At 35.8% G+C, this 26368-nt stretch overlaps 3 protein-coding genes across 3 annotated transcripts in view; 1 reads left to right on the top strand and 2 right to left on the bottom strand.

The window, feature by feature from the left end:
- Positions 1 to 579: 579 nt before the first annotated feature.
- LOC129948192 (N-glycosylase/DNA lyase) lies at positions 580 to 15525 on the bottom strand. Its single transcript, XM_056059073.1, has 5 exons — positions 15276 to 15525; positions 14889 to 15212; positions 1184 to 1301; positions 764 to 1129; positions 580 to 705 (listed from the first exon to the last, which is right to left on the bottom strand). Exons 1-5 carry the CDS (start codon positions 15407 to 15409, stop codon positions 604 to 606), a joined length of 1044 nt encoding a protein of 347 aa, XP_055915048.1. The 5' UTR covers positions 15410 to 15525; the 3' UTR covers positions 580 to 603.
- A 1933-nt stretch (positions 15526 to 17458) lies between these two features.
- Positions 17459 to 18372, bottom strand: LOC129944929 (uncharacterized). Its single transcript, XM_056054588.1, has 2 exons — positions 17974 to 18372; positions 17459 to 17819 (listed from the first exon to the last, which is right to left on the bottom strand). Exons 1-2 carry the CDS (start codon positions 18192 to 18194, stop codon positions 17459 to 17461), a joined length of 582 nt encoding a protein of 193 aa, XP_055910563.1. The 5' UTR covers positions 18195 to 18372.
- Positions 18373 to 18537: 165 nt separating this feature from the next.
- The window catches only part of LOC129948528 (probable ATP-dependent RNA helicase DHX34), a 28834-nt gene continuing 21003 nt past the window's right edge, over positions 18538 to 26368 (top strand). The window contains exons 1-4 of the mRNA XM_056059565.1: positions 18538 to 19214; positions 19273 to 19439; positions 19508 to 19865; positions 19939 to 20087. Coding sequence (XP_055915540.1) covers positions 18629 to 19214; positions 19273 to 19439; positions 19508 to 19865; positions 19939 to 20087 — 1260 coding nt within the window. The 5' untranslated portion in view covers positions 18538 to 18628. The remainder of the gene's footprint in view (positions 19215 to 19272; positions 19440 to 19507; positions 19866 to 19938; positions 20088 to 26368) is intronic.

Raw genomic sequence — 26368 nt, forward strand, 5'->3', positions numbered from 1 at the left:
GTTTTAGTTTCTTGTTAATAGCGCACAAAGTTCTTAACTAGTTTCACTTAATATGTCTATGGCTACATTTTGACCGAGACGTCGTTGTTGTTTTTTCTTGATGACAGAATATACATTTTTTTCAAACCTATTATGTCTTATGAATCACACATTTTTCTAATAAAATTAAAAGTTTTACAAAACCCAGTGAATTCATCAGTCTTATTCTGTGGCGCTATTGGTACTTACATTTTTTTCATAAACCATCGTGAAGGTTTGTATCAAACAAAGGTCTGTTTAATTTTTATATATGATTGATTTTTCATGAGTTGAGATGTTAAATATCAGAAAATTTGTGTTCATGAATTTTCTGATATATCAGAATTAAAACATAGTTTATATTTAATCATTAAATATTCATCGGCACACAGCAGAACAATTTTGTAATCAATATTGTAAAATGCTACTATTTAAAACGTTGTATGCTAATTCTATAGATAATACCTACGTTACATCTTTATTTTTATGAAAAGGCTTTTTTTTTAAAGACCACTTCAATATGGAATAGCTCAAAAATATAAAATAAATAAAATATAAAAATCAAAGATTTACCAAAGGTCGACTTTATTTTTTCTTTTGTTTCTTAACAGGTACGCATGTATTTTTATCCTCTGCGGGTTTTCCTTTAATTTCTTGAAACTTTTGAAGACTAGAACAGAATAAAACCTGCAATTAAAATAAACATAATAATAATATTGATATGTGAGTTCTATATAAATTTTACCGTTTGAGCCCAACCAGCATAATCGCCATAAATTTGTCGAAAATGATCAGCAACTTCTTCGTATAATTTCGGAGTAACAGATTTAATACCACTTAAACGTGGTAAATAGGAAGATTGTGCAATTTTATAAATATGTGTATCGATTGGTACCGATTCCAAATGATTGAAAGCCATCAAACATATACAATCGGCAACTTTAAATCCAATCCCAGGTAAGGTGACCAATTCAACTCGAGCATCTTTAAATGATAGACTTCTTAATTTATCGAACCAATCATATCCACCTGACTCGTGTATTTTTTTAACACTTCCAGCAATGAATTTAGCACGATAGCCAAATTTAGCTTCTCTTAGAGCAGGTTCAAGCTTAAAATTCCAAATAGATTAATTCACGAATGTTATATGATAATAAGGACTTACCTGATCTTGATGATCACATAAGGAGCTTAAACTAGGAAAAGAATAATAATCGTTGCCTTCGTATGAACATATTTTTTTGCCATACTTGGAACACAACCATTGAACCATTGTAGATATTCTGAAAGTTTGTTTTTAGTATTTTTTTTATAACGATTTTTTAAAGAATAATTTATTTATGAAAAGCCTCAGGTTTTTGAGACCTCTTAGGATATAAGTAAATAATTTATTTAATTATTTTTATTAAAAAAAACTTTATTTTTAATTTGGGCAGCGCTTCCGCTGATTTGAATACAATTGACAAATTTATTCTTAAAACTAGAGCTTAAATACTATTTTCCCTGCTGATGGTTCCCACAGGTAACATCGCGAACGTGATGGAATTTGGCGACGCGGCAAATATTGTTGCAATGCTGTTCCCACGAACGGTGTTAGTTTTCCGACTTGTTTGCATTTTCAGACGACTCATGTGAGGTGTTTGTTGTCATCTTTATTTTGATATTGTTGTCGTTAACTCCTCCGCCGTTAAAAAATCGGACGTCCTCGTTCGATTGGTCTTTTTTAAAATAACGGAATTTGGTTAATGCTGGAAACCTTTGGTGATGATGGCTCTGTTGTTTTATTAAAGCGTGTTTCATGTGTGGAATCCAGAATTATTGGTTTTGTTTCGAGTACTGTATTAATTTTGATGGGTTGTTGTTTCTTTTTAAGGCAAGATTTACAGGAAATGAACAGGATAAGTATGACTATTAACGTTGATAGGCCAATATTACTTGATAAATTTATTTTGTTTTTGTACTCCAGTAATTTTATGTCGTTAATGTTATTTGTGTGCAGCTCTTTTATCATCTCTAGGGATAAGAGTTCTTCAAATGTTCCATTTTTTGAAAACGGTTGCATTATTGCGGGTAAGGGTTTGGTGGTTAAAACTTCCTTTGAAACATAGGTTTGGTTATTTATTGTAATGGTTTGATTGTGGTGTTGAATGATGAAAGTGCCGGTAAGTTTTATTTCTTCATTGTCGATCAAAATGCTGCTGTTATACTGATTTAAGAGTAATATTCCGTTAGAAATTTCTTCAACTGTGGGAACGTGCTGGTTATTTATTCTGGTGCAAATAGGTGGCTGGCTTCTTAATAAGTTCGTAATGCAAGTTGAATTACTTATGTTAATAAGGTTCTTATGACTACAAATTGAAAGATTATACAATTTTTTACAGTTTGATTTTATGCCAAAAAGATTTTGTTTACATTTCAGTACATGTTCATATGGAATTTTATTTATAAAATTACCCTTTTTTACAGGTTTTAAGAGAATTGTTTCACATGTTTCAAGTTCTGTTGTTGGTAAGGTTAAAATATAAATAATTGTAGAAAGATTAGATGCAATTTTAACGTCACCGAATTCTAGTGCTTCTTCAAGATTTACATAAGGCATATTTTCTTTCTCTAAAATTTCTTTTGTTACATTAATTTCCGTATTTGTTAAAATGTAGGAGTTTACTACACCGGCTTTAGCCCAGTGGATAGCATAATCAATATTAATAATCTCCTCTTTTATGATCTCGATCTTATATTTAATATTAGATATTAATTCATTTTTAACAATTTCGCTTGTTCTTAGTTTCTTTAAAATTTCATTCGTGACATTAGTAATTTGATTAATTTTCTCGAAAGACAATTTATTTATTACAATTTGCTTATTATTATTTTCTAGAACATTATTTATTTTACTACTAATTATTTGGAAGTCTTCATGGTCTGGATTACCAGCAATCCACTTCCATGCGCTTCCTATAAAGTCAATTGAACGTTTAGTTTTCGTTGTTGGTTTCAATCGAGTTAGGTGATTTTGGATTATTGAAATTTCATGGGAAAGGTATGGATAGAGGGTTTCGCTAGTGCTAATGTTTTGGTTAATAATCAGTCGTATGTCATCAATCAATTTTTGGTATAGGCTAAGGTCTATAGTATGGATTATTTTAAAAGTCCCAGTTTGTAGTTTTGCCGTCCCCGTTCCTAATGTTATCATTTGTGAGTTAGTATAGTCTAGTATTTGGATTTCCCCGTTGCTCAAGGTGAGGGTTAGGAAGGATCTGAAATTAAAGGATAAATTATTAGTTGCGAATATGCCCCTTGTAGACGATTTTCCCAGATTCCGTTAGTATTGTTGTGTTTCTATTTTCTTTCACAATTTCTTCTTTAAATCTTTTGGAAAGTTTTGTCCCTAGTCGCTTATTTTGTCTTACGTAAACTATTTGTCCGGGCAGATACTGTTTAATTTTATGTCTCGTCTTGTTCTGTTGTTTCAGGTCAGCTTGTTGTTTATGTAAAAGTTTCTGTAAATTGTTCTGTCGAGTCTTGTCATAATCGTCAGGTCCAAATTCTACATTACGGCCAAAGAATAAGTCGACAGGCTTTTTGCCTGTTGTAGAGTGGATACTGTGATTGTACTCATTCACCGATTTTTCTAAAAGTTCCTCGAAGTCTTTATGTGTTCCATTATCTTTAATGCATCTCATTATTTCTGATAGGGTTGAATGGAACCTTTCGATTTGCCCATTAGCTTCACTCCTGTATGGAGGTGTTGTATAAACATTTATGCCTAGTTCGTCTTTCAACATAAATAATATTGATGCAGAGTTTAGTGATCGTTCATTGTCAATAACGATGGACTTCGGAACGCCAAAGAAAAATACTATGTCTCTAAGTGGACGTCTGACGTCCTCTGTCGACTTACTTTTAATTATTTTTGTCTGTACATATTTTGTGAATTTGTCTAACGCAGTCATAACTAGTTTTTTCTCCGTAGAGAAAATATCAATGTGGACTGTATGTCCAGGAAAGTTTGGCATAGGTGTCTTATTTAGTTCTGGATCATTTGGATGTCTTTCATATTTATTTTGTTTACACACTGTACAGATGTTTACGATTCTTTTAATTTTGCCTGCCATACCGGGAAAATAATATTTTTCTAAGATTTGTAGTCGGTTTTCCTGTGGATTCCTGTGAGCTCTATTGTGGGTTTCAATTATCAAGTTTTCTTGGTCTTGCTCGTTGTCTATGTTTTTAACTTCTTTTTGTGTGAATCTTATTTTATAGTTATTGAAATGTAGTGGGAAAACTTCTTGAATAAGACCCATGATTCTTTCTCCTGTTTTTATCCCATTAATTACTGAAGGGTTAAGATATTTCTTTAGAATAGCTGTAAGAGTTTCTTTATTGAACTCGGGTTCGTTAATAATGTGTTGGTGGTATCCTGGAAAGACTATTTTAAATTGGTAGCTAGAGGATTCAGATAAATTAAGAAATATTTGACTCTTAAAAACATTGATGGGGGCTTCGACTATTGGTATTAAATTTTGCGACGAACTTTCGTCGCTATGTTCAGTAGGGGTTAATGAAAAAATTTGATTGTTCGGTGGACGCGATAAGGAGTCTGCAACTATGTTGGAAGTGCCTGGTTTGTAATAAAGTTCATAATTGTACTCTTCCAAAATCGCTTTCCAGCGTTTCATTTTGGAGTTTGAGTTTTTGTTACTGAGTGCGTGCGTGAGCGGCTGATGGTCTGTAGTAATTTTGACCTTCTTTGATCCGTAAAGGAACATTCTGAGCGAAGTGAGTGCCCAAATAATAGCGAGCATCTCCTTCTCATTGGTCGCGTATGATTCTTCGGTTTTGTTAAGGCTTCGTGATAAGAATGCGATAGGTTTGTTTTCCTGGGATAGGACCGCTCCCAAGGCGAAATTGGAGGCGTCTGTTGCAAGCTCGAAAGTTTTTGTAAAGTCTGGATAGGAAAGTAATACTTCTTTTGATACTAGGGCATTTTTGATTTTGTTCCATGCATCTTTTGCTTCATCATTGAAGTCGATTAATTGATTTTTAGATATGTGTTTTGACAAACGTCCGTTTTCCCCTCTAAGAAGAGATGTAAGGGGCTTGGCTATTTTTGCATAATCACGTATGAACCTGCGATAATACCCCGACATACCAAGGAAGGACCTCAAGTCCTTTAAAGTTCTTGGTGGTGGAAGTTCCAGAATTGCTTTAACCTTTTTTGGATTCGTCTTTATGCCTTCTTGGGAGATGATAAATCCCAAGAATTCGACCTCTGTTTGTAAGAATTCACACTTATCTACTTGTACCTTTAGGTTTGCTTTTTCGAGTGTTCTTAAAATTATTTCAAGGTTTTGGAAATGTTCTTCCTCAGTTTTTCCGAAAATTATAATATCATCGATATAAACATAACACCGATGACCAATGTGTTGACGGAGTACGTCATCAAGAGCGCGTTGAAATATAGAAGGGGCATTTTTCAGCCCAAAGGGGAGACGAGTAAACTCGTATTTTCCGTTATTTATCGAAAATGCGGTTTTTTCTCTATCTGATTCTTTTAATAAAATCTGATGGAATCCGCTTTTTAAGTCCAAAGTGGTGAAAAACTTATTTTTCCCTAGGTTATAGAGAACTTCATTAATCTCGGGTATAGGGTAGCGATCGGCTATTGTTACCGTATTTAATTTCCTATAGTCGATTACCATACGGTATTTCTTTATACCAGTGGCATCCTCTTTCTTACTGACTATCCACACAGGAGAATTGTATGGCGATCTAGATGGGCGTATGATCCCATCAAGTAAGAGTTCATTGACTTGTTTGTCGATTTCGGCTTTCAAGGCCATAGGGTATGGGTACGATTTTGTATAAATTGGGTTGTCAGTTGATGTTCGTATCTCTCCTTTCACGTTCGTAGTGAAAGTGAGTTTTTTATCAGGGTCAGCGAATAGATTTGGGTATGATCTTAACATTTGTTTTAATCGAAAATTTTGAGTTTGGGATAAGTGAGAGCATCTAATATTGAGGTTGTTTACTGATTCTATTTCTAATTGTTGTAGGGGAAACTTATATTTATCTTTTAAGGTGAAGAGGTTCTTTTCGGTATAAATGATTGCACCGAGTTCTTTCAGGCTGTCGTTTCCGACAATGCCATCAAAAGTTTCTAGTCCAGGGAGGATGAAAAACTGTAATTTTCCAATTTGAGAACCAAAAATATCTATTCTTGCATGGTGTGTAATTTTAACTTTCCCGCCTACTGAGTGAGCAAAAAATTCTTTAGTGTTTTTAATGGGATTACGAATGTAACAAGCCTTCACGTAATTTTTATTTGATCCTGTGTCTAGGAGAAATTTAAGAATTTTTCCGCTCTTCATCCTATATTGAAAGTATGGGATTGAAGAGCAGTTTAATCTAAAAAATTAATATTGTCGAAATTGTCACCATACTCAATTTCTTCTCCTTCTGTTGGTGCAATGTAATCGACAAGGTTTTCTTCGATTCCATTGACATCATCATGTTGATCTGGGTCATATTTTTCAAGAGAAGCGTTATCACCTTCTATGGGTACGGGATTTGTTTCTGTGTAAAAAGTTCGTTGGACCTTGTTTGGTGTGTGCGTTTGTTGGGATGCCAGTCGTTTTTGTGCGTAAGATGGTTGTTGATTATTTTGCTGATAGTTTCTTTGGTAGTTTTGTTGATAGTTTGGTTGGAATGTTGGTCTATTTTGGTAATTGATATTACGTGATTGTGTAGAAGATCCCAGTTCCATTGGTGTTACCTTTGGTTGTTGTTGTGGCTTGGGAGGAAGCGGAACACGGTTGTAGTTAGGTGCTTGGTATTGGTGAGACTGTTGGGGTTGCCGGTTTTGGTAATGATATTGTTGGAAATTTTGTCGTTGAGGATAAGATACGTGTGCTAATTCGGGATAAAATTTTGTTTGGCTTTGCCGCGGGTTTAGTTGGGGTGTTGGTGTGTTAGCTAATCGTTTGAAATTTCCTAGACTATTATGGGCGTAATGCATTCGGAAAGTCATATTATCGAGTTTGAGACACATATGTAGGGCTTGAGGCAAGGAAGTTGGTTCCCTTATACTCAATAATCGAGGTAAATCCCCGTTTAGTCCTCTGATAAATGTGTCAAGCGCTTTGTCACGGTATGCATTAGTCATTGCCCCTAAAGAATCATCACCTAAATCCAAACAAGCGATTTTATCCAATATCAACGAAAGATGTTGGTAAACTTGTTGGTAAAAGTCCGTAATGGACTGGTTGCGTTGTGCAAGACTGGTTAGTTGGTATTCCAGTGTACCGATATCACGCTTATCAGAATAGTGCATCATTAAGCATTGCTTAATTTTGCCCCAATCTAGTGGTGTCCTGTAGGATTCTAGAGCAGTATCTGCTTCTCCTACTATTTTATGGCGAACCATATGGAGCATTGCATAATATTTAGAGGTACCCCTTAAACTGTCGTACATTGTAAAGATGCGGTCGACAGTTTTCCTCCATGAATTAAACTCGCCTGGTTTTCCTGAAAATTCTCTTAGGCATTTCACTATGTCCGGTACTTTGTCAATGTCGTTTGTGTTCGTTGAAAAGTCAATAGGTTGTTCTACGTCTTCTGAGTCGATAAAAGGATTATTTAATTTTTTAATTGTACTTATGACTAATTCACTTATTTGTTTTGTTAGGTCAGGGGGTAGTTGGTTTTGTGGATTGGAAGAGGATGTTTGGGCTCTTGTATTACCCGTTAGTTCATTTGATTTAAGAGACATATTTTTTAAAAGATTTTCAACTGAATTAATATCGTCCTTTGACATTTATTATTGATTTTATTTTCTAAATTTAAAGATCGGCAAAAAAAAAATTTTTTGCTATTAACTTTTTGAGATTATAATTTTTCTTTTGTTTTGTTTTTGTTTTTTTTGGAATCTAATAATTATGAATTTGGTTTATGAATTTTTCTTGACCTACACTTTTAAATTAAAAAGTTTTTAAATTTTTCTTACAAAATTAAGACAATTTTAACTTCTCTTTTTTTTCTCAGTATGTTCAATTTCAATTATTTTATTTGTATTCCTTATCTAATAATTATATGAATTCAATTTATGATTTTTTTTTTGACTTGTAGGTAGGTACCACTAAAATAAAATGTTTTCAATTTTTATAAACTTACAAAATTAAAACGATGAAATCCATCGGCGAAAATTTTATGTAAATTTGGTGGAGCGGCTAGCTTGATTTTTAGCTTCCTTTTCTTCCGTTGTTGAGTTATCAGCTAACGACGGCTACTTAGGGGCCCTTTAGTTTCTCCACACTCTAAAACAGCACTGTTTATATTTTGTTTCTTTTATTTGCACTTTGCACTTTTTCTTTTGGGATGGGTTTGACCGGTTAGTGACAGCGTTAAGTTTTTACTAGTAGTTTACGGCTACTTAAGGCGATATGTTTTACTAGTAGTTAACGGCTACTTGAGGCGATATATTTTTTCTTCACTGCACTTCCCGGTCCCTGCTCGGGCGCCAGTAAATAATTTATTTAATTATTTTTATTAAAAAAAACTTTATTTTTAATTTGGGCAGCGCTTCCGCTGATTTGAATACAATTGACAAATTTATTCTTAAAACTAGAGCTTAAATACTATTTTCCCTGCTGATGGTTCCCACAGGTAACATCGCGAACGTGATGGAATTTGGCGACGCGGCAAATATTGTTGCAATGCTGTTCCCACGAACGGTGTTAGTTTTCCGACTTGTTTGCATTTTCAGACGACTCATGTGAGGTGTTTGTTGTCATCTTTATTTTGATATTGTTGTCGTTAACTTATACATACAGTTGTGTTCATAAAAATAGCAGTGCTCTTCAAATAAAACCCAAAGACCTTCAATATCAACGTTATAATATATTTCAATAAACTTCCAATAACAAACTAAAATATTTTATTCATAATAACAGAAAATAAGTATTCTCGATTTTTTACCGTTAGCCTTGCCACAGTAAAAACCGTTTTTAAAATATATGGCTGTTCATAAAAATAGCAGTGCATGACAAAGTACTAGATCTATTATGTAAGAAGTAAGAAAAACTGTAATTAGTTATATGAAGGTATACAAATAATTAGTGTCCGACCGAAGGTCGATTTTCAGCCGAAGCCGAAGCCGAATTATTAGGCTGAAAGAAAATCTTCGGCCGAAGCCGAAGCCGAAGCCTAAGGTTAAAAAAAGTCAAAATTGAACAAATTAAATTAATAAACAACACAACACAAACCAAACCGAAACCACGATTTAACAAAACTAAACACAAACGATTTGCAAAAGGTGTCAGGCAAAATTCAAAAATTGAAATTCTGCGGCGCCTACTATGATGGCACACAAGTGTTTTGAAATACCTATTCAAAAATTTTAAAAATTTAAATTTTTTTCGGCGCCTGTTACGATGCTCGAATAAACAGATTCTTCGGCTTCGGCCAAAACTTCGGCCTAAAATGGCCGAAGCCGAAGGATTGGCCGAATGTTGTTTTTTTGGCCGATCTTCGGCCGAACCGAAGCCGAAGCCGAAGCTTCGGTCGGACACTACAAATAATGTTAGCTTACAATTAGTACTTCGTTGCATAACCATCTACGTGGCATCGAGTCCACTAAAACCTGACAACTCTCGATTGGTATTGCGTTCCCCGAATCAAGCACTGCTTCCCACAATTCTTTTGAATTCTTGGGTTTTGCTTTATGAACTTCCGCCCACAAATGTTCGTTGGGTTAATGTCGGGGATTGACTGGGACACTTCATAACGGATAACTTCTTCTACGCAAACCATGAATTGGTATTTTTTGACGTATGCTTTGGGTCATAGTCTTGTTGGTATACCCAAACCAACGGCATTTCCTCTTCAGCATAGGGTAATATAACCTCCTCGATAATTTTCATATACTTGGTTGCATCAACTATACCCCCCATGGGATAAATAGGCCTGACCCTGTAGTATGAAAAGCAAGCCAATATCATAATTTTTCCCCCATCATGCTTCTCTGTTTTTATAGTGTACGGTGGATCGTTTGCTGCATTTTGGGGTCTTCTCACATATTCTCGACGACCCTTGGAACCAAAAAGAACGACTTTGCTGTCGTCGCTCCACAGAACATTCCTCCATTTCTCTTTTGCCCATTCCCTGGAAACCTCTATTCTCTTTGCCACATGCCTTTTCGTTAAGAACGGTACCTTGCGTGGGCTTCGGGCTTGTAACTTCGCTTCTAAAAGACGTCTTCGTATTGTGACAGCGCCAAAAAACAGTTGAAGTCCATTTCTTACTTTCCTAGAGCCTATGGAAGGGTTCTGTTTTGCTAACTGAACAATTTTTTTGTCACTTCTTTCAGCAGTCATTCTTTTTGGGTTTCGCGTTTACGGTTTATTTTGCCATTTTAAGGCGTTACTGACCATTTTTGCTGAGCAGCCTATGATGTCTTGAATATTTTTCCCTCCAAACGAAGTTTTCTAATAAATTTTCAAATTTCTTCGGTGCAGTGTCTTGACTGTCCCATTGTTTATTTTTGAGCTAATATTTATTTATTATTAAAATACTTAAAAAATTCAAACACTTTTTAATTAAAAAATCAAAGACACTGCTATTTTTATGAACACTCTATATTCAGAGAGTTTGAAATAATGTGTGTTCACCGGGAAAAGTAGAGTATAACTTCAAGCTAAAAGTCTCTAATATGAAACGAAAGACCGTTAGATGCAAGTATGTTACTTACGGTTAAGTTTTTTTGTAAGAATTTCCATTATTTAAATAATTGACAATCAAATAAAATGTGACCAGCACTGCTATTTTTATGAACACAACTGTGAGTACATTAAGAAGTAGACGGAGGCCATGAGTTTTCTTACAATTAACTTCCTATTTTGATACCATAACTTGTTGGATCTATGGGTAACTTATGCAACTTTTGGACTATTTAACTTGTTCAACTTTTGGACTATGCCAATCTAGGGCACTCAATGACTTATTTTAAGTAAAAACTTCGGATTTCAAAAAAGGTGTTCGATAAATGTTGTATTTTCGTCAAAGGATTGAAAATCAAGACAAAGTAGGATACATTACAACTTGGATCATATTAAATTTAGACGTACACAGTTTTGAAGAATTTGAAATCTTCTTTCTTTTACAAGTCAATTTGTGTGTCTTGAATTTTTCCCTAGGATTTCATAAACATTGTGCTCAAAGATTATAGCCGGGGAAAACTTTTTTCCTGGTTCTTTATTGCATTTTTAAAAGCGGGAAACTACGTCTGTTGAATGCATAATTGATTCCAAGGGACTATTTTACATTATTCCGGAAACAAAATTGAACTTTTTACAATCTTTCGTGCATAAAGTTAATCTGTGACTAAAGTTTAAAGTTAATACTTATTTTTTTTAGTATTTTTTTTAGTATTTCCTTTACTTTTATACCTTTCAATGACTGTGCTTTTTTGGCTAGAGGAATAGACTTTTTACGAAGTCCTGAAAATTACGATACCGCTGGCTTTGGATACCTTTGATATATCTCTCGCAACATAGCTCAAAAAAAAACATGGAAGTGCTTTTAATAATACCCCGTACAAACTGTCCAGAAAAAAAACATATCACAATAGTAGTACCCGTGGCATGATGGTTAGTGCCTTGGACTGGGCGGAGTCGCTCTCTTTATACGAAAAGGCATTAATTATAAAGTCGTATACAACAATGAATTGCGAAAGCTCAAGACGCTAGAAGTTTGTTGTAGGCATCTCTCTCACTCAAGGGAAGCGGATGTATATGAATGCGGCTTATGCGGCTGGAGCTCCGCAGGTTACTTACTTTGCATCCGAACTCGAGATTCTTTTTAGAGAACTTAAACTGAGCTTGGAAGAAAACTATTTCATCTTGGCCGGTGATTTGAACGCAAAACATGAAGATTGGGGAAATCAACATAGTATTCCGAAAGGGTAACCATCTTTTTAATTTGATGAATCTTTACAGCGTTGAATATGGCTTCGACCTGCCTTCTACTGAAAACCCATCGTATCCAAGAAGCGGCTCCTTTCTGGATCTTTTGCTGTACGACACCAGACTGACAGTAACAGACAAAGTGGGTAATCACCCTCAAAACTGCTTACAGACAGTCGAGTACGACAGTGATCACTGCGGACTGGCTGCTGTAATGCAGATTCCGAATGAACGCGTGGAGTTGGAGGAATACGTTGCTATTCATTATTACAATTACAGTTAGATGCGTTGGCCTCGTTTCACCAACGCCTTAGCGAGAGAACTTCGTTCGAGTGACATAGCCCCACCAAACAACAGAAACCTGACAAATACAGAAATTGACCAACATTTACAACAGATGGACGAAACAATAAAACAAAAGATGGAACGGACAATTCCAAAGTACAAAGAACGGGACCAAATGGGCGCTTACAGAAACGCGACAATTGACGCACTACGTAGGCACAAGAGTGGCTTACTGACAAGAGTCAAAAACTTGTACAGACCCACACGACTTGGAGGTTAGGACAATAAATCGTCAATAAAAAATGTCAATCTGTTGATTGGGACCGCAAGATCCGGTCAGTTAATTCGAGTGAACCTGGTATGTTCCCCAAAATCAACTAGATATTCAGGAAAAAAGACGATAATGACCTTCCGTGTCTTAAACTCCAAAGAACTGCTGAGAAGAGAACAGAGACGTACTCATTACAGCGCAAATAGATCCGACGGAAAAAGTGGAGGCGGTTGGAGCTGCTTTCCAGCAAGTGTACAAGGTGAATGTTAGCATTCGCCCCAACCACGACCTGGAAAACAGAGCCCTACTTAATCACTTTTACCTTCGAAATGATATGGCTCAATGGCGATCTGAGAACCGCGGTTTCATGTGGTTCAATGACGATTCCTTGGCAAATGCCATTATCGCCGACCAAACGGGAGCAAGTCCCATGTTAGTGACGAAGGTTCAGCTTCAGCTCATCTTCAATTATATATAAAATAAAAAGTCAGCAGGTGTCGATGGTATATCCAACGTTGTACTAAGACATTTACCGATGGAAGCAATTGATATTTACACCACACCCTTCAACAATGCACTGAATAATGCATATTATCCAGTGCATTGGAAGACTGCTGTGGTTCATCCTCTCCCGAAAAAGGGAAAGGACAACTCCAACCCGTCAAATCTTCGGTCGATAAGTCTTCTTCCGAGCATCAGCAAAGTTTTCGAAAAATTCATTAATAGGGCTCTGACTAAGTGGGCTGCGGACCAAAAAATAATTCCGGATAAACAGTTCGGGTTCAAGGCGGGTCATGATACAATTCATGCTGCGTTTAACTGGTTTTGATATCCAATGGAATAAATCAAAACAAGGCCTTTGACACCGTATGATTAAAGTGTCTTTACATAAAACTGAGCAGGCTTGGCATAAGCAAGCCATTGTTGTATATACTTTAAGATATGCTTAACGCTAGAAAGTTTGTTGTCAAAAGTGGCAATGTAACTTCTACCACAACATTCTCAATTAAAAATGGTCTTCAACAGGGCGCGGTGAATTCGCCGATTCTCTTCAGCATTTACACCAGCGATCTGATAGGTAGTCTTACAAAGGCAACTGCGTACGCAAGGGCGTTCTATCCAAACGACGAGTATTTTGAAAGTGCACGCTTGAGCGGCTTCATTCCACCAGAGGCATTCCTCTTTTTAGACAAATGCGGTCTGATACAGGATAGATTGGCAGTTCCGCTAATCTACCACGTCAGACGTAGAACCGTGGATTATACTCCCGTATAATCGGGACGTCACGGAACAAGGCGGAGCAGAGCTCCTTCGGTTCAGTAGGGCTGTGTCCGAACGGGACCGAACTGATAGGGTGAAGCAGGAGAACCAGTTTTGGTGGCTTCAATCGGCACTTGATAGTGGGTAGTAGGGATGGGGTTTTAAGCCTTGGCCAACTTACATACTTGTTTTATAGTTTAAGGGTTAGTTTTAATAAGAATAGGCATTGTGGCACAACAAGAAAATACAAAAAAAGATATACACAAAAAAAAAAACACGGAATAAAAAAAAAATACAAAAATAAAAATAAAAAGACAACAAAATATGAAAACCAAAAAACGTTAGACAGTTAGATTTGATGCTGTGGTTGTTCTAGTTTTAAGTAGTTTATAGGTAGAATAGGAAGTATAAGTTAGCTTTAAGTTTTATTTAAGGACCTTATTTTAAGTAGTTTTAAGTAAAAATAGGATCTTGATACTAGTTTTTTTAATTTTCTAATGAATAAAAAAATAAATAAAATTGAATTGAAGTCAAAATAGATCTTAGGGCCGAAAGGCATTAGTATTAAGTATTATTGTTTAACTTAGAGTGTCCGCATGGGACCATTAAGTTAGTTGTAAGTTATGGTTATTTAAGCTAGTTTTATGAACTTTTGTCTAGCTTTAAGATAGGTTTAAGATTGAACTAATAAAAATTAATTTAAAAAAAAGTGCGTTGGATTATCATGCGAGAAGTCGTGGTTTCGATTCCTGCCTATGCCACCTGAATTTTTTTTTCGCGGGTACTGCCTATTGCTAGGAATTGACAAATTCTCCAAGAGTAATTCTTGTCATGAAAAGTGCTTTCTCAAATTTGCAAATTTGCCATTCGGATTCGGCTTAAAACTGCAGGTCCTTTCCATCCCTAACAATAGTACTCGCATACAGGAATGGTTGAGAGTTGTCAGTCACTAGGCCCTAGTTCTCAAACAGACTGTTGCGCCACCCAATTTATTTTTAATAGTAACATTAACATGTAGAAACTCATGGGAAAAAAACGACTTAGCGAATAGATAGGTCGTCGTCTTATACAGACATACAACGATTTAGACTTACCTTTTGATGTGATTATTTTGGCTGCATATAAATGAAAGAATGTTTTCGAGCGGCTCTTGGTCCAATACTCGGACAGCTTTAAGGGCTTCTGATGTCTCTGCAAAGTATTTATGAGCCTTCTTCCATTTTTCATAATTTCCATTCAAATCAAAATCTAAACGTAAATACTTCTTTAGAGTTTTTATATAGAATTCTTTGGGATGCTTTTCGCTGGAAAATGCTTTGAAATTTATTTTTGTAGGTGTTTGATCCAATTCCCAGAAACATCCAAAAGCTACACCTTGCCATTTTTCTTCTTTATTTTCGTTAATACGTTTTTCCCATCTTAAAATTATAAGTAACATAAATTAAACAAGTGTGGATAATTTAAAAAGTTAAGTATTTTACCGAAAACTTTGACCACCTAAAAGAGTTAGGTCTAAATTAAGTTGGTCCTTTGGATACAAGAGTTTTCCTTCAACAAATGTGGACATTTTACAGATATTTAATAAAAATTGTTTTTGATATGATTTAAATAACATTCATATAAATTAAAATGTTACTTTTAAGTGATAAAAAGTAACAAAAATCTACATAACAATAACGAACAAGAATTAAACAAGAAACCGTAACTGTTTTGTTTAGAAATTTGTTTATTTTTATTTTGAAATTCTAATTCTAACAGCCACATGTCATTTGTGTCATTTGTGACAACAAAATATGGTCGCATTCAAAATCATACATGAATATAATCGGTAGAGTTCAGTGCATTAGAGTCACACTGTAAGGAATTGACACGAAACAAACGTTTAAAGTAAACAATATATTGATTTGTTTACTTTAAACGTTTGTTAATTGAATATCATCAAAAAATGCAAAAAGCGTAAGTTTAGTTGGATTTATATATCCAAAAACATTAACTGCGTTTTATTATCAAAAATGATGTATAGAGGTAATTTTTTAACACGTAATAAAACAACAATTTGTGATCCGGATCCTTTTCTGGGTGAATTCAGAAACCTAAAAAATAGTTTTAATTATGGCATATAGATGGCTATTTTGTGTTGCAAATATTAAGGTAGTGTGAAGTGTAGTTGAAAGAAAAGAGGCAGAAATTGTTTAAAAAGTAAACAATCATAAGGATTAAAGAGATAAAAATAAAATAAATTGGGTGGCGCAACAGTCCATTGAGAACTAGGGCCTAGTGACTTACAACTCTCAACTATTCCTGTGTGCGAGTAATATTGTCAGGAATGGAGGGGACCTACAGTTTATATGCCGAGTCCGAACGAATAATTCGAACAGAAGACCTCTGGTATCACAGTCCAAAACACTAACCATTATGCCACGGGTACTACTCGTGTATGAAAAATAAACCTCTCAAAACAAATTGCATTTTCGTCTCCAAATATGAATTATGTCAAAAAGAGGCTCTCTCTCTCTCTCTACCTTTTATCAATATCCATTTTTTTAAACGAATTTCAAAAAAAATTTCCATGCGCAATTTTAATTTTACATAAAATAGAACAAGGAAATTATATGATTTGCAGTTGTCAATAAGTTAAAGCAATTTATAGAAAGTTATAAAGATATAAATCCAATTTGAAGTTTTCATTGTAAGTTTCGGGGTACTCGAATAACAGCTAATTGGACATTTTCATTGGCCCTATATTTATATCAAGCAAGGATAATCCATTAAAAGTTTCAAATTACAATAAAATGGGCAAAATGCATCATTGCAAATTTGTCTGTATCCCAAAAACAAGTGCATAGTTTCCGATCTATAAATGATGTCTAAATCTGTCAAATAAAATGAGAAACTTGAAGTTGCGTAATGGATGACAAGCAATTAAACAATCGTTACTAAACAAGTTCACCGATTTCCATTGAAATTTAGTTCAATCAATCTCAAGAAAATCTGGGTCTTAAGAAAAAAATTAAAGAACGAAATAAGGATAAAAAGTTTTTAACATAAAGTGGCATATACACGCATCAAAATCTCATCAAGCATGTGAGAGTATGTTTGTAAATTCTTTTTCGCGTTGAATATACACACATCAAGCATGAGGCATCAAGAATCATTTCTTCGTAGATTTTGGATGTAAATGGATGTGCGGATTCTTTGTTAGAAAAATATGAGTGACACGGACGGTTGTTGCATAGCTCTGGGACTAGCGCTGGCATTAAAAATGAAGAAGACAAATTTGCGGACAGAACGGATCTGGATGAAACAGTGGCTGAAAAAACGAAATCAGTTCACACATGAAAATCTTTTGAATGAAATAAAATTAAGTTCACCAAGTGACTTTAAAAATTTTCTTCGCATGAACGAGGACACATACAACCAACTTCTGGAAATGATAACACCCAAAATTATCAGAAAAGATACCGAAATGCGAGAAGCTATACCTGTTAGTCAACGTCTGTCAATAACTCTTCGGTCTATTGGTCATATTGTAATGGAAACGTGCAAAGCTATTATTGAAGTCCTAAACGATCATATCAAAGTAAATAAAACTTTATTTTTTCAATGTAAATATTTTTTATTTGTATTATTTTCTCTGTATTTTAAATCAAAATTAGAAATATAACTATTTAAATGACGAAAAATACCGAGAAACTTCAGTATTTTGGGGAGAAAACTCCACTGCCAGCTCTGACGTTGATTCCCATACTTCGATAATGTTTTGTGGCGATACCGAACTCAAGTTTTCATTAGCATATAAAAATTCAGATGGTGAACTCTGTATATTGGGAGATATTGGCATTTCTAAAAAAGACGAACTTCCTGGGGCTGATCTGGAATAACTGGCTTGATACGATGTGCTTGGCCTACTCTCTACATTGAGATGCATTGCATTCCTGTGCAATGTACCCATTTGACCCTCAAACAGAATATCATTTATGAATTTTTTAGCAAAAATTCGTTGGGTTTCATCCAATTCAATCCAAAAAATATCTCACCTCTGTTTCATTTTGAACAGATAAACTGCTCCTTGATGCGCTGGATTTCTCGTTGTCGTGTATGAAATCCATTGCCTCAAAATAGAAAAGAGTTATTTACTTCTTCCTGCTCCGTTTTTTTCAATCCAATATCCTTTTCAACTCCCTTCTATAGTTCGTCCGCAGAACATTAATTTTTTGTGTCACATCCTTTTTGGTCGCTTCGGGATACTTTTCTTTGTATTTTAGAAGGAGCATTTCGTACTGCTCATTTTTCAAATATCGGTTGCTGTACTCCTTCGACTTAATGTTCCACAACACTGGCAGGGAACGGTAAACTTCAATTAATTCTAACATAAAATTTGTATCCTCCATCATGCACATTAAAAAAAATCCATCCGAATGATGTCTTCACACTAGCAACGCAAAAACAAGAATGATTCTTGATCAATCAATCAATCTCGAATACACACTCTTCAACCACTTGTCAAGCATAGACCCCTGATTGAAGAAAAATCAAAACATTTAGATTTCGCGTCAAGCATACACACGCTCCATACGTGTTTCCTTTTCACAAACACACTCTTAAATCCTTAAGACTCTAGTGTAACACCACAAATGATAATCGGCTCTGAACGTATCCATTAAAATTATTATTGAACGTACCCCTGCCAAATATTTTGTCAACTGTCAAAACAATTTATCTCAAAACAAAATATAAAATAAACAAACAATTTTTGTATTACCTTTTTTATATAAATGAAACTGCCGACAAGAACTTATTAGTATACAAATAAAATATTTTATAAGTGGATAAAATGTCTAGTAAAAAGCACCATTCTTCAAATGAACAAACTAATCTTGTGGACTTCTCCTTCTGTGACTATAAATCAGCATTCGAAGGAATCCTTACATCACCCACTCATCATGAACTTATTGTTGAAGATATCCGAGATTTTTGGAAATTCGTAAATAAATACGAGAGTATGTTAAGAAATGCCGGTCAACCTATATTAGCTGAGCCATTATCACTATCCAAACAAGCTGAGGAAAATAAATATAACAATTTTCACAAGCGAAACTTTATACCGCTCGAACTTGCTTACGATACACAAAAATGCAGTATGGGTCGATATGTGGAAAACTCAAATAAATTGAGTAAGCTGAAAATTCATCAATTTGTTGAAATCGTATTGATTTATATGGATTTCAAGCAAAAAGAAAAATTCAACAAAATCAAGAAACTACGGAAGTCCCAAAGGAATCTACCAATAGCTAAATTTAAACAACAAATTCAGGAAACCTTGAAGAATAGTCAAGTTCTGATAGTTGCCGGTGATACGGGCTGTGGTAAATCTACACAAATTCCACAATATCTTTTTGAATTTGGTTTTAAGAACATTGGTAAGTTATATCAGTACTTGCTCCAAGATTTTTTTGATTTATAAACCTTTAATTCAAGCTTGCACACAGCCTAGAAGATTGGCCTGTGTCTCCCTATCAAAGCGTGTTGCTCATGAAATGTTGGATGACTATGGGACGAAAGTGGGCTTTCAGATTCGATTTGAAAAAAATAAAACATCCAACACTAATATTGTATTTATAACTGAAGGATTGCTGCTCCGTCAGGTATTTTCATGTTTCCTACGAAACGGCTTGCTACCTATTCACATAATTATAAATGCATGCTTTTCTAGCTAGCTCTTGATTCAAATCTCGATCAATATGATGTTTTAATTTTGGATGAAATCCACGAGAGAAATCTTTTTGGCGACTTTTTGTTGGGTGTCACTAAGTGTTTGTTGAGAGCGAAGAGCAACATGAAACTAGTTCTTATGTCTGCTACAATAAATGTTGAACTTTTCAAGAATTACTTCGAAAATGAAGGTGCTCAGCTTATCGAAGTACCTGGTCGCTTGTATCCAATAAAAACAATCTATCTACCACCACCAGCATTGGATTTAAAACGAAGTGGACAACGGAGTAGTGCATCTACCCGTCTCGATCCGGGACCATTTATTCAGGTTTTGAATATAATTGACCAAAAATATCCCTGTTAGTTTTTTTGCTGTTATTATTGTTATTGTTAAAGAAACATATAAATAATTTAATATTGTTATTTTCTTAGTGACTGAACGTGGTGATGTTTTAATATTTGTAAGCGGTGTCAATGAAATAACAACAATCTGTGATGCTGCCAAAGAATATTCAGAGAAAAATAATCATTGGATTGTTCTGCCACTTCATAGTGGATTGGCATTGGCTGATCAAGATAAGGTAGGTTAATAATTAATAATCCATAATTAAAAAGGGTGTCCAGCTGGAATTTTTCAATTAATTTTTTTTTTAATATTTGAAGTGCGGCGAATCATTATTTTTACTCATTTTAATATTCGATTACTTGGCGAAATGCAGATGACACAACTTATGTATCCGCAGGTACAAACATTCAGGCAATAAGGCACAATGGTCAATAGACCCATTCCTGTTTTTTTTTAAATTTGAATTTTGAAAGTTGAAATTATTAAGCTGGACACCCTTTATAACAATTAGCTGCTTGATTGCCTTTCTGACCTGATTTTGTACTAAATGTAGAATTAAATTCTGAGATGACCAACACATTTTGTTATCCATTTTTGTGGTTTTTTCTACTACTTGGCATATTGGTTAGTTCCTCTAAACTAATATTTATGTAGGGTTCCACAATATGATGTATCACTTAGAATAGCCTGCTATTTAGGCGGCTGCTACTTTTGAAGCTTGCTGAAACGATATACATATGCTTCAATAGCCCATTTAAGTGTGAAATTTAAAGAGGTGATCACTATTGGCCACCAAAATGTTGTAGTTTAAAACCTTTAGACTTTTCTCCGAATGATTGCTAGCCTAATAGGTCGAAACTCACTGTATTTACGATCAAACCAAGAATACAAAAGGTTATGCAATCTCGAGAAAGAACTTTATTTAAAAAACACTGCTTCTAAGCTCGTTGAATGCAAGGACTCGAAATCTTTTTGGAAGACAGTACAAGTGTTGAGTGGGCGGAATATTAGGGTATTGTTCACAATTGATGAAAATCTACTTGATAATTATTTTGAAACTGTACTTCTGCCTGATCCTAATCTAAACACAATGAGCTTTGCATTCCCCAATGTCATTATTCCTGAATTAGTAGCTTTAAAAAATGAAAAATAACAAAGCATCTGGATCTGATGGGATCCCAGTAGAGTTTTATAAACATGCTACTCCTGAGTTTTTGGAATACCTGTTAGAACTTTTAAAAAGAATATTCATTGAAGAGATAGTGCCTGAAAATGTTCGTCTGTCCCGAATTACAGCTTTTACACAGATGGCTCAAAAACCAAAGAAGGGGTTGGTGGTGTGTACTCTAAACGACTTAAATTAAGTCTCTCATTCCGCCTTCCCAATCATTGTAGCGTGTTCCAGGCGGAAATTTTGGCGATAAAGGAAGTCTTGTCCTGGCTCAAAGAAAACGTGATATCAACATCTGATATCCGTATTTTCTCTGATAGCCAGGCCGCTATCAAATCTCTGGACTCTGTCTCTACAAACTCTATAACAGTCCATAACTGTCGATCATCTCTAATGGAGATGGCGCAACAGTTTAATATTCACCTTTGCTGGGTGCCGGGCCATAGAGACATTACAGGTAACTGGAAGGCAGATGAACTCGCCAGGAACTGTACAGTACAGCCCATCCTACCACGTTTGGCAAGTACTGGCATACCAATCGCTACTTGTAATCTGCTGCTAATGTAAGACGCTGTGAGGAGGGCAAGCACCAGGTGGAACAACATCACCACGTGTCAAGTCACAAAAAACATCTGGCCAACACTGAATTTAAAACGTTCAAGGTGCTTGTTCTCTCTAAGCAGATCGGATATAAGTTCGATAACCAGAAACTGTCTAATAAGAAAGCACGCCACGAGACTAGGCGTATTCTCAAATGACTTTTGCAGAAGCTGTATGGACGAGGAAGAGGAAGAAACGGTTATTCATCTTCTCTGCACATGCCCTGCTCTAGCTCTAAAACGCAAGAATTACCTAGGAGAAATCTTCTTTAACGATCTAAACGATCTAAATCATATCGGTATAATCAGCCTCTCACGTTTCGTAAGGGACTCTAACTAGTTCCATTGAGCTTAGGAGGAAGCCTCAAGATTCATGTGGTATCACAATGGACCATTAAACTGGCCTAAGTGTGTCCGTTTCCATCTTGGACAGTATAATGAGGTGGAGAGGAAGAGAGAGGAAAAGGAAGAAGGAAGGAGGAATCGGGAGACATTGGTATCGGAGTAGGGTGCCCTTTGCATTGAGGTAGGACACCCTCTACTGACGTAGGGTGTTATCTCATAACGAGGTTGGGTGCTAGTTGTCGTTAGAAAAAAACGGGAGAGGTATGGGTAGGATCGGGTCGGTCGAAGAAGGTAACTCTTAAATTGGGAACTAGGATAGGGATTGGGTGGAGGAAGGAATGTCCGTTACGGTAGCTGCGGCATGCTTGCGGTGCACAGCTGAGCTCGTCGGATGTTGGGGGGGGTCTTGCTACCGTAACCGGGACTCACCTCTTTATAAAAACATAAATCATGCCGAATATTTTTAATTAATTGTGCACTACCACCACTTCATTCACTTTTCTCGGCGGCCGCTGATGACGTCACGGCCTGGCCTTTACCCACCCATCCTGGAATCCACTCGGCCTGGTTTTCGGATTCCCCAAAAGCGGACCCAGGAAAGTTCGCTGCCGTAGAACTACATTCCCGCCAAACCTAAAATTAAGTCACCCATACCGCACCCCCCTGGAAATAACTTCCTATTCCATTTTCAAATTGGAATCACAACCAAGAAAAACGCTCGATTCATGGCATCGTTAATACAGAAAATCTTAACTTTTTATTAACTTAAATCTGCAATAATATGTACGACAAAGATCAAAGAAATAAAAAAACAAAACACTTAGGGAAATTTCTTCGTTCCACACAACAACAATTAAAACAACAATGGGAGCTTTGATCGCCGGAGCCACGCGGCGAATCTTTGCTTCTCCAGCGTCCCGTATCTGAAGCGTTTAGTATAAGTTTTTTTTTTTTTTGTTGCTATCCCTAATCGGACCCTTATTCCCTACCTACAAAGAGCTCATTGCGGGTGGACAAAAAAATGGGGGGGAATGCAAAATATTGCGTCGCGAGGGACGTAAGAGGAACCCCTCTTCGCACTGGCGACGTCGGCGACTTCTTCCCTGAACAAAATGAACAAAAAAAACACCAAAATCGCTGAAATTTCCCTATCACAAAACTTAGAGATTACAAAAAAAACTAACGCAAATTTCCATAAATTTGAAAAAAAGAAAATAACGATAAAAAAAATTTAAATAAGTGAATGTTACTAAAAAAAACAAAAGGGTAAGAAAAAAATTAATAAATAAATAAATATATGTATGTAAAAATTAAATAATCGAAAAATGAAATGAAATTTAAAAAAATTATATATGTATATAGGAAGAAATGAAATAATAATTTAAAACAAAACAAAAAAAAGGGATTTAGGGCAATAAATCCTCGTATTGATGAATACGTAGCAAAGGCACGGATGTACGTCTGTATAGAGCGGCGTCCTGAGCGCTGCCCGCCTCGCCTCGAGGTCCAGACCGGATCCTCTGGCTCTTAAGGTTGTTCGTTTATTTTTAACTTCTTTTCTTTTTTTAACTTCCTTTTTTTTCAAACTTGTTTTTTTGTTTAAACTTCCTTTTTTCACTGCGCGGGTGGACGTTCCACGGAAAAAGTAAAATAAAAGAGCGTTACTTGTGAGCCCGGGTACTTCACAGGCCTTTTTTTCCGGATAGTGAACTCCTCCGATCTTTCTGCCGGGTATATCCCGCGGTCGTAAGCTGACTTAGCTCTTCCACCTTTTTGTATACAAAAAAAACACTTAACACTTATTTGCTTCAAATAGCAAGCAAACTCACCCGCGCAGTTTACACTTTACTTTCAATAAATATAAATTTGAATAAAATTTCCTTTTTTTTTTTATAATTTTAATTATTGTGTTGCAACACTTCTTTAATTTTTTTTTCTTTAAATTGCTTTACGTTATTATTATCACTCGGCCGTCTTTACTCGGTGATGCCTCCGGACTGATTGCCACCCACTAGTTCTATTTCAGTTAGTTGCAGTCACCTGAGGCACTACTGTACGGACCGAGTGTACATCACCTCATCCTATACCTAATCCATCACCTCATCCGATACATATATTCAATTCCATCTTATGTAAATTAATTACCGTCAGCTGTTTCAACGGCTTCTACCTTTTTTATATAAATCGGATTCTTCTTACCGACGTCGGTTGTGTCTTCCGATAGAGCCAGTTACTCCCTCTATCAGTTAGCTTTAGTTAAACTAGTTTGGGTTTGGGCCCTCGCTAACGTGTCAACCAGTTATGACAGACGTCACATAGTCTTTGTTTATTTTATTTTGAGTTTTGTTCTGTGCGCAAGTGCCTCCGGGTGATTATTTTAATTTAAATTAACAAAAAAGGATAAAAAACAAGCACGAGTGCGGAACAAAACATCAAACAACAAACAAACATCAAGAACAAGGAATCTCCAGAAGGAAGGAAGGGGAGGAAACTTAATACCCGTAACTCCAACCTGGGAGTGGCAGGAATTCCCGAGGCCAAAGCTAAGTAGCATTTTCTTTCCTTCTTCCTTACCTTCTATAGTCTTAAGTTTTTTTTTTCACAGGTATGGATCTTGAACACTGGGACGAGCTAACGATGGACGAACGACGGCATAACCTCACACAAAACAATGTATCAAAGGAAGGACGAGGAATGGAATATCTGGTTTCTAATAGTTTTTCTAACCACATTTTTATCTTTCAGCAGCAGCCACAACAAAACTCCGGATCTGGCAGGTCTCTCGGATACAACAGAGACGGTGAAAGCTGCTGATCGTCTAGATTTCAACGTGGGGAAAAACTCACGCCCACAAGCCGGGCATACGCAAGGACAATTCAACACAAAGTTAGGATTAATATGGAGGTGAGGTACATAAGGTTAAGATTTAGGATAAGGTATTATATGAAAGTACATTAACATTAGTTTTTTTTAGTTTTAAGGCGGGTTATTATATCTGTATATAGCACATTAGTTAAAAGCAAATAGAAAAATCATACATAGGTAACTTTCAATCAGCTGTTGTCGATCAAATCATTTCGGGTGTTGTTAAGGTCAATGACCTTTTTTTTTCTTCGTGGAATAATCTTGTTACGTTCGCGATTGGATAATACATTTTTTCTTTGGCCTTAGTGAAGTGCCGACAATTAGTACAAGTGATACAAAAAATAGGCTCATAGGGACGGTTGTTTTTGAATAAATTAACAAAAGTTAATAAATAACACGAATAAGGGCCAATACTTATTTTGACCTATTCTATATCACAGTTCGATGGGAGGATTTGAAACAAATAATGAAAACGTACACACAAATAAAAAAAATCAGTCTCGAAAAGATATCACAGATGGGCTTGGCATTAGATTCCAATAAATAGGAGATGTATGTTATACAAAATATCACAGGTTGCTTATGGATTACTAGTTCAGTCTTTAGGTTCGAATAACGTATCACAGGTATGACTAGGTAATTTGTTTTTTTTTTTTAATAGGATTGCAGAGAGAACGCGTGCGTAATGCGATGTCTCATTAACTTACTGCACCCAACAACCTCGCAATTGGTGGTGCTAAATGCAATTGCCTGTGATTTCCCATTAAGAGACGATTTGCTCTGGAAATCAAAGAGTTTGTGTGTATCACAGTTTCAGATTAATTTCATTATTGCTTCAAATCTTTGGCATGGAAGATCCCAATGGCCTTCCCTGCTAAATTTTCCAATTCGTACATATTCTTACCCACGGGTTTGACTATTCTGCATTTGATATATTTAGGACACAACTTCGCGGAAATCCTTTTCGATGCGTCACTTAAAATAAAGTTTCGTTTAAAGACCTCTTGACCGGGCGAAAACCGAATTTTTCGAGTACGTGTATTGTACACTTTTGCACTCTTTTCGTTTGCTTCTTGGATCGACTCTTTGAGTTTGGTCCGAAGAATTTGTAACCGGTTATGTCTAGGAAGAGTGGCAATCTCACCATCTTCAAGGACGTTAAGTCTCTTTGCCAAGTCGTAACCGCTGGCATGGGTCAACATATTAACTCCGAATAACGCGAAATAAGGTGAAACGCCTATAGAAGTGTGAACTGAGCTTCGCAATGCCGCTGCTATTTCATGTAGGTGGGCGTCCCAGTCACGTTGGTCTTCTTTTAGGTACGACCTTATTGCCGCCAGTAAAGTCCTATTGACTCGTTCTGACGCATTGGATTGTGGTGCATAGTTGGCTGTCTTGAAGTGTCGTACGCCGAATTGCCCTAGGAAGTTCTGGAATTCCTTGGAAATGAATTGCTTTCCATTGTCTGAATGAAGGACTTGCGGAACTCCAAAAGTATTAAAAATTTCTTCCTTCAGATATTTTATTATGCTTGTC

Source organism: Eupeodes corollae, chromosome 2 (genome assembly GCF_945859685.1).
Source record: "Eupeodes corollae chromosome 2, idEupCoro1.1, whole genome shotgun sequence".
Taxonomy (NCBI): domain Eukaryota; kingdom Metazoa; phylum Arthropoda; class Insecta; order Diptera; family Syrphidae; genus Eupeodes; species Eupeodes corollae.

What these genes read in the sequence shown, in the direction of transcription:
- LOC129948192 (XM_056059073.1), bottom strand. Translation starts at nt 15,409, where the DNA reads ATGTTATTTAAATCATATCAAAAACAATTTTTATTAAATATCTGTAAA. An exon ending in TTAGGTGGTCAAAGTTTTCG is followed by an intron (nt 15,213 to 15,275) that starts GTAAAATACTTA and finishes TATAATTTTAAG; the next exon opens with ATGGGAAAAACGTATTAACG. An exon ending in CAAAATAATCACATCAAAAG is followed by an intron (nt 1,302 to 14,888) that starts GTAAGTCTAAAT and finishes ACAAACTTTCAG; the next exon opens with AATATCTACAATGGTTCAAT.
- LOC129944929 (XM_056054588.1), bottom strand. Translation starts at nt 18,194, where the DNA reads ATGTGCATGATGGAGGATACAAATTTTATGTTAGAATTAATTGAAGTT. An exon ending in CGGACGAACTATAGAAGGGA is followed by an intron (nt 17,820 to 17,973) that starts GTTGAAAAGGAT and finishes GTGAGATATTTT; the next exon opens with TTGGATTGAATTGGATGAAA.